We start from the raw sequence: 8815 nt of genomic DNA on the forward strand, positions 1-8815 counted from the left end.
GACAATTTTTTATATAATTCCGACTGGATTCGTCTGAAAGAAGAAAATCATATACACCTAGGATGACTTGAGGGTGAGTAATTTATGGGCTAATTTTCATTTTTGGGTGAACTAACCTTTTAAATGCAGAGCACAAATTCCAAGTATGGGACACCATACTTGGCCACACGTCACGTCTTTCCTTTCCTTTGATTAGGAGATGATAGTGAAATGTGTGGGTTACAAACATAATATGGAGTTATGCATAGAAATTATTAATTGCTCACAAGTTCTTTTTAGCATCATTTAGGTGCATATATACATGTAAAGGCAGTTGCTGTGCCATTCTGTGAATGTGATGACATGTTCTGTGAAGACCAAAGGTCAAAAGGGTTTAGAAGGAATTTCAGTCTGGTCTTTGTCTTCTAGGTGGGGGGAATCCACCCAACGCAATCTCTATTAATGATTTTCCTCATGTGATGGTCATGATATGCTGTGCCTTTGACCATTAATCTTGGTTACTTGCCCCAAATTGGACAAACTCCTTCCTGAGTTGGAACTATCAATAAGTGTTCTTTTGTTTTAATTCTGTGAGCGGCTCAAAGCTGCTAGTTCGTTAGGCTCACTTCAGACTTGTGGCGCCAGGGTATCGTGGACAGATTTATGTCGTCGTCTTGTTATCCTGGGCCTCTTTGAGGAATTTGGCTCTTTGGGTTGTTGTAACACCAATCTGATCGAATCTTAAATTGTCTGATTCGCTCTGATACCCTACATGGTAATACAGTAATTTAGTAATATCAACTTCTTCCAGTGTTATTTTTATGCACATAAATGGTACGCAGGTGCGCATGCGCGACCAAAATAAAAATAAGTTCAGACTGCTCATTTGCGTACCGACATGGTTGACAGCTGTTAAAGCAGAATTACCATTTTAGATTGACAAATTTTAATACTGTATAAGATTTCTATTCGAACTGAAAGCATACAGTAAATCTAGGCTATCCTCGCCGTTTTAAAAGCACAATGCAAAACATTTCGTGACATTTAATTCACTGACGCTCTTCAATCGGAAGCGCTGAACCCAGCAGCGCATACTCAATTGCCGGCCTCAAACCGCCAAAATAAAAGCTTGCTGGTTTCAAGTTTGAAAATGATGACATTTTTGAAATTTTATTTAATAGGCATACTCCCTTTTTATTTTAAAATATAATAGTATTATCACACTTTATTATTTTGTTTATCATTTTATTTAAAGAAAAAAAATAAAGTGCAATAATACTATTATCCCTATTATTAATTGATTTTTTATTTTTATATTTAATGGGCCACTCTATGTGCAGTGTGAGGACTAAACCAAATCTCCAGGTGCTCTTATGAGAACCAGGCTGAAAAACTTATGTGCACCCCTGTCTATAGGAAACGTGTGTACTTTCTCTAAACTCCGAAAGATTCAATCCCATAAGAGTTTTTCATGGAAAAGAATCGACTCAAAAGCTTGATTCAATCACGTCATCAGGCATCGCTGATTCTAAACAGACGACAGAAAAATGTACAGTACATGTTTTAATTTTTAAATGCAATTTTAATCATTGTATTATGTTTTATATATATCTATATAGTTTTTATTAAAATTTCAGTTTTAGCTTTAGTAATTTTAGCTTAATAATGAGAAATGTTGCCATGGTGACTAGCTGAAGTAAAAAAAGTTTAATGTCGTTATATTTTATTTCAAATAAAGTTTCAAATAAAGTAAAAGTGCTCCATAGGTGCAGTAGAAAATAGGGTTGACAGGCCCTGGCTAGCATATCTGTTAACATAGGCTACTAATTTTAATGGCATGAAGCAAGAGATTTAATTCCACATTATTCCTAAGGGAACAGAGCAAAAGTAAAATGGAAATTTTTGCCATACAAAATGACCTTTTCACATATTATGCCTATGCATGGTACAGGTAATCTTGGTATATTTCATTATGTTACTTAACTGGACACTTAAACTCAGTGATATTTGATAATATCATTGATTTAATTTTCAATTATATTTGGGTTTTTTTCTTCTGTAGAGTGGTGAGAGCCTTAACTTCAGTCAGTCAGGCAGATCATAGAGAAGAAGTAAGATGGAGAATGTCCAAATGGGAGGCTAACTAAAGCTCACATCTCAAGTTTCTCGAAAGATGACGTGTGGGAGCACAACACCCAGAGAGTCTTAAAAAATAATAACTCAAACTATTAATGTAGCCAAATAAAAATACAGAATGTGCTGTGCATTGACCATTTCTGAGAATAACCTTACATGACAGTAAGTGCTTAGATGTCCTCACTGATGTAGGAAGTCAGGCCTATGTGGGCTCCAGGCAATCAGTTATCTGATCTCTCACCCACATCTTTCTGTCTATAAGCAAAACAGGCCAATATGTGAGGTAAAGATGAAGACACAAAAACTAGCGGAAAAAAAACAACTCAGACTCTTCTCAGTCTGCTTTATGAGACAATTTTTGCATGTGTAACAACTTCCTTTTACCAAGTAAAATTTTTTTAAATGGTAAATCTAACTTTTTGATGCATGTGAAACATAAGGGTGAATTAGCTGAACGAATGTACTAAAACATGATGTATACATGACATGGCACCCTATGCGTATCCTTAAGTTTTTTTCCCTCCATATTGTTGTATGGAGAATAACTGTATTTATCTGTTGACTTGAAATGTAAATCAAACAAATATGATTTTGAGGTGAGTTTTTACAGTGGTCTGAAGACAAGCTGATAGGCACACGAAACCTTTTTGGGTCTGCACACACTCACTGCAGGGGCTAGTGGTTAGTAAAAAAAAAGTGGTTAACCATTTAGCATCTAGATCACTTTTCTCAGAGGGGGTTGTGTTGTGCTAGCATCACTTCGGACAGTTTTGGGTTCAGGTTTTCAGATGACTCAAGGACAGACTATAGAAACAAAACAGACAGATTATATATCTACAGTTAGTTTTAGTATGTTTTATTATGCAATACAATTTGAGATTTCCTGGCTAGACATCTGAAAGAAGGTTCACTGAGTGTTTCACACAAAACGATCAACTTCCTCTTCTTAACAGATCACCAGGGCAGGTTAGACTCCATCCGTCTGCTGCGATGGAATTTGGTCACATTCTTATGTTCTTCATGACAGTTTGGATCTCCAGCACAGGTACCAAAACCCGTTCATTTTATCTCTGTCTTTTGACTAATAGTTAATTATTATTTATGTGCAACACATGACTGTAGACTATTCAAGTGATGTTTCATTTCCATAACTGGGTAGATGTATGTTGCTTGCATATAGTATTCAAAACCTTTACTTCTGTTAATCTGATTTAGAGATGACATGATGTCCATTGCAAAAGGAGCAGACTATGCGCACATATTTGCTTTATAAATATTATCAGTTATCACCAAAACATGAAAGATCTAGCAGTAAATTAATGTAAAAATATAATAATAACAATTATAATTATAATAACAACACTATTTTGGCTGGCTATCACTGTTTTGTTATAAAAACAGTCATGGACTGTTTTAATATTTGTTAAAATGGCATATTTACAACTCTGAAGTCGTTTTATGGTCTTTTTATGATTAGTGCCATTTTGTCTTCCAAAAAATAATAAAATAATAAAATAAATCAATAGAAATAAATAGAAAAGGAATGCGCCAAATTCAGAATAAAAACATGGCATTTGTTGAACTAAGATAACAGCTCCAACTAGTGGAAACATTGTGCACAATATATACAAAATATAAATAAATAAATGTAAAAGACAAAGGTAGCTGTGTGGTTAAAAGGTTCTAGGTAGCAGATTACAACTTTAATCTGATAAACAAAGGCATGATACAGTCTTTAAAAACACAATTTCTTCATGTTTCTCTCCTCAGTATCCAGATCTGAAGATGTGTTCGTACAGACGGGGGGTTCTGTTAAACTAGACATAAAAAATGAAACACCACCACACTTTAGTAGATTAGTCTGGATGAATGATAAATTAGAAAATGTAGTCAGATTTCTAAATCAATCTGGAGAAATCAAACCTCATCGTTCATATAAGGACAGAGTGGATTTCAATGCTAAAACCTTCTCTCTAACACTGAGGAACATGCAGAAGACAGACAGTGGACTCTACAGAGCAATGACTATTGGAAAACAAGAAATGTGTGTTGCTGAATACAACATATCAGTTATAGGTGAGTATAATTTAGTGAAATAAAGTACTGTTGCATTTTTTCATTAATTTTTTTGGTTATGACCTTTACAGATTAGAATATCAAAAGAATCTGCACTATGATGCATCAAACAGCATAAAGAGGATAAATATAATTTTAGTTGTATATACTTACAAAGTTTACAATGGATTTTTTTTAACAATCTCAAGTATATTTGAAACTGTAAATATTATCATTGTTACTCGTAAAAATGTATTTGCTTTCATTTCCACTGACTAAAATGTGAGGCTAACTTGTCACAAACTGTCGTGTGATGCTGTGGTTGGTGAATTCAGCTCCTTTGATCTAAAAAGAGCATCTAAAAAGGTGTCATAGAACATCTACTCACTCATCAAGGGAACTGAAAAGCACTAGAATAATTTACTGAAAGGACAGGCAAAAAAACAAACAAAAAAATGGAATGGAATGAAATGAAATGGATATAGAAATGAAAGTTTCATTTTAAGGCATTCGGTTAAGGCATTAACTGACCAGGGCAGGCTTCACCTTAGCTACAACATGCTCTTTGAAAAGTCAATTAACCAGTAACAAACCGTGACTTTTAAACCTTGGCCCTCTCACCTCCTTCCCTTGTTGGGGGGAAAAAAATAACTCAGCCTAAATTAAGCCTATAGCTTACTGTGACCTCACCTATAGTACTGGATAGGTTACCTTTGACAAGAAATGCAAGAGGCAACTGGCTGTGTTGTAAAACTTACTGTATATCTCACAAAACCAACAATATTTCATGTAAGCCGACACATCATGTCATAACAGCTCTCAGACCAAAGCAAATTAGGGACAGATACTTCCGCATAATAGACAGTGAAACAGAGAGTGATCGTGTAATTTTGGAACCAATGTTGATAATAAATAAAGGGCAGCAATAGATGCTATTTACACTAAGTGAAGATAGTTACTCTTTACACTAAGTGTAATATTATTTAGATGTTATTTACACTAAGTGAAAGTAGCATAGTAGCATAGTTTCTTAGCGATATGCTATTTACACTAAGTGCAAATAGTGACAGATTCTAATTACACTATGTAAAAATAGCAGTATTTTCTGCTATTTATACTACTTATTGCAAATAGTGGCAAATATCTGCACTTCAGTATTGTAGTACATTATAAAACAGTATGCAATAACATATTGAGTGTAAATTATACACTCTAATATTATTAGAATGAATTAAATAGATGTTGCCTTATTGGGACAATGAAGCCCTTACACCTAACCCTACCCGATATTTCATTTTCAACATTTCGATTATTTCCTTTATTTTTACTGAAGATTAATGCATTCCCGATGTGATAAGAGATGTGAAAAGGGTTGAAAAACTCAGTTTCGCGGTTTCAAACTCGGGTTGCTCTCATCACAAAGAATGCGTCAAGCGCTTTAACATCTGAAGCCACTGATTGACAGCCGTCTTTTCTAATGTTGTCCAACCCAACCACAACCACACATTGGTGGGTAGAATTAAGTGTAAATAGCTTCTGCCAACAAGGTGGGCTATTTGCACTTAGTGTAAATAGACACTGCGTAAAGGGGGTATCATTACACTACAGCAGCCAATTAAATGTAAGTAACAGAACAGACAAACGGCTTATATTGGAAAAATATAACTATTATGCAGAATTACAGAATGTGAATAGTGGTCACAGAAATGTGCATAGGCCTACTAATTTTCTCAAATGAAGCTTAAAATATATAAAACAGTGGCAGCGGCGGCCAGAATAACATCAGTTGGCACATGACCTATTAAACTGTAAATAACTTACCCAAACAGCAAACAATTCTGGCAGTAAAACTTTAGTTTCATGGTTGATGCTGTCATCCAGCGGTATCAGTTGTAATTGCTGGGGTTGAAAGGCTTTCAAAAGTTTAGGCTTTCTGCACCAAATTAAGCTCAGGTCTTATTTCTTAAGGTCTTCTTTTGAAGATCAACTCAAATATTTCATTAAAAGTTAATCTTGGCGTGGATAATAAATGAGCAACAATGTCCACCTAATAATGTTGCTTGCGTTTTCCATAGTGAACAGCGTTAGATATTTTATTGGCATTGTTTTCCGATTGAGTTCTTCACAGTGGATGGAACTTGTTACAAAGTTAATGATAACAGACCATGACCCATTTAGAGGATCATTACTATTGCTTGGCCCTCTTTAATTTCATAGCTGGACCACCAATCACAGTGTTGAAATTAGGTGGAAAAACTCTAATGCCTGTTTCACACATACTCGGTTTGCAGTGCATATGCAGTGCATGTTTTTTTCCGCACCCATATTAACGGATCAGAGCATTCACACTGCACGCGGTTTCAGTCCGGCAGTGCCACTTGCCTTGCTTGAGCAACTTAATATACAAATCCAGAAGTCAAATGCATTGAATAAAACGTTGTTCATATTTATTGAGAATATCTATGAAAGATTGTATTACTGTACTGTGATAAAAGAGGATCTCAATGCTGAAAAAGCATTTTCAGTAACAACGTTTTGATTTGAAATCAAAATAATGGTTGTGTATGTGGTAAACAGCTGCGGATCAGGAGCGGACTACAAACGCATCCTGTATGAAAGCAAAATGAGTCCATGCTGCTTCTGCACCGCATACGTAACGCACATGGACTGCATACGCACGGCAAAGTTTTGGTGGTGGTTGTGTCTGAGTGAGAAAGGAATAAGCAATTTGAGAGATGTAGTGACTGAATGTATTTTGTGGCAAAGCAATAGAAAATTATCCACAGTTTATCCCACATAGAGTGCTGTTGAACTCACTGTGTGAAGAGTTTTGAAAAAGTGACCTATAGTGTTTAGAAATGGGTCCTAGCGAATCTAAAAAACTGTAACCTATAGCTTCATGCAAAGTTTTCTGTATGTTTCAGATCCAGTGGATTCTCCTATTCTGAACTGGAACGCCAACATAAGTGTTGACGCCTGTATTGTGGACGTCTCATGCAGGGGGCATGATCGTACAATCAGAGAAATCCACCACAGCAACAACTGCACTCAGGAGAAAGTGAAATCATTTGGAATCCAGACTCTAGCCCTGTATTGTATAGAGAACGTAGTTGTTTGTAACTACAGCAACCCAGTCAGCTGGAAGAATGACACAATAAAGATTAACCAACTTTGCACACGTCATGAAAGTAAATAACTACTCTTACATCATCCATATTTGAATTCCTAGCAGTTTATTCTCAAACAAAATACCACAAAGTATCTTTAACTCAGGATATGACTGTTCTGATGACTGTTAATGTGACAGCTTTTCATTACAGAAGAAAACATTTCATTTCCTCTCCATTGGCTCTTGGTCATCGCTGGTGTATCAGTGTTGGTTTTCACAGCAGTTTCTGTAATATGCTGCTCTTACAAGAAGCGTAAAAAAAGTATGTCTGCCTTAATGAAATAGAAATGACTGTAGCCTCAGTATGATTTTTGGTATGCAAGTCACTTTCTAAATCTATTCTATTCTAAATCTCTTAGGTGCCCAACAGAATGATCAGACAGTCTATGAACAAGTTCAGGTAAGCTTCAGATATTTTTTTGTATAGCCATCATATAACATTTATACTCTTATTTCAAGAATGAATTAATGAATCCTAACACATAATTCTCTAGAATGTAGAATTATGTAGCCTACTTCAACTTGCTCAGTGGGAAGGTGGTGTTCACATAATATTAGCCATAGAGTCTGAATGAAAATGTGCATGTACAGAAGGATTTATATGACTGTTTGACTGGATTGTTCTGCAGCCAAGGAATGAAGTGCAAAGACCCCTGGAGATGTTGGAGAAATCAGCGAATCCTCAAACTGTGTATGGATTTACAGGGGAACACAAACAAACTCACAATACCAGTCAGACAATGCCTAGTCCTCAGGTAAGAAAGAGAGGGACACATTTACTTCTTCACGCAGATGTTTTTTTATGCAAACCCTTACAAATATAGATAGACAGATGTCAAAAGGCCAATTAAATATGTTTGTTACTATTTTATATATTTACTATAAATACATATATTCACAGATACAGGAACAGGCGCAAACAGAAAATCGTCCCAGCACCGCCTACAGTACAATAGGACAACACCAAAAGCCATCATTTGCCTCTGAAACAGATCATACAATTTATTCAACAGTGTGTAAATCCACGCAGGGCAGACAACCTGTGCATAAATAGCAGAGGTTAAATATATTTAAACTGTGTTTATCGATAGATATCTTACAATAATTTTAAAGATATTTTTAACATATCATGGCAAGTATCATTAGTAATAAGTGATAATATTGGTGATAATTGTTTTGTTGAAGTTGTCTTATTGCCATTAAACTGTTTGTTTAATTAACAGTGTTCTGACTTCTTTGTGCATTTTTGCTCTGAAACTGTGTATAATATTAATTGGATTTATATAATCATTACAGTATGAGTAAATAAAGGTGAGGTGTCATGCTTCTCTCTCTTATAGCCATGAGAAACATTTATTTCTAAAATTAAGCAAGATAGATATATTACAGATCTTTAAATATATGTAAGAATAAATGGCCCTGTTTTCACCTGCATTTAACATAAGATTTTGGGTAACACTTAACAATATGATTGCA

The 8815-nt window shown here is 35.2% G+C and overlaps 1 protein-coding gene across 1 annotated transcript; it reads left to right on the top strand.

Moving 5' to 3' along the window:
- The first annotated feature begins 3068 nt into the window (after window positions 1-3068).
- LOC107737398 (CD48 antigen-like) lies at window positions 3069-8403 on the top strand. The gene is made up of 7 exons (XM_016548888.1): window positions 3069-3160; window positions 3886-4191; window positions 7095-7358; window positions 7491-7601; window positions 7699-7739; window positions 7969-8094; window positions 8241-8403. Exons 1-7 carry the CDS (start codon window positions 3106-3108, stop codon window positions 8391-8393), a joined length of 1056 nt encoding a protein of 351 aa, XP_016404374.1. The 5' UTR covers window positions 3069-3105; the 3' UTR covers window positions 8394-8403.
- The last annotated feature ends 412 nt before the right edge of the window (window positions 8404-8815 follow it).

Source organism: Sinocyclocheilus rhinocerous, unplaced genomic scaffold (genome assembly GCF_001515625.1).
Source record: "Sinocyclocheilus rhinocerous isolate Xijiao unplaced genomic scaffold, SAMN03320098_v1.1 scaffold1095, whole genome shotgun sequence".
Taxonomy (NCBI): domain Eukaryota; kingdom Metazoa; phylum Chordata; class Actinopteri; order Cypriniformes; family Cyprinidae; genus Sinocyclocheilus; species Sinocyclocheilus rhinocerous.

Excerpts from the sequence above, each read along its gene's own strand:
- LOC107737398 (XM_016548888.1), top strand. The coding sequence starts at position 3,106 with ATGGAATTTGGTCACATTCTTATGTTCTTCATGACAGTTTGGATCTCC. Across the intron at positions 3,161-3,885 it reads AGTTTGGATCTCCAGCACAG|TATCCAGATCTGAAGATGTG; the intron begins GTACCAAAACCC and ends TTCTCTCCTCAG. Across the intron at positions 7,359-7,490 it reads ACTTTGCACACGTCATGAAA|AAGAAAACATTTCATTTCCT; the intron begins GTAAATAACTAC and ends TTTTCATTACAG.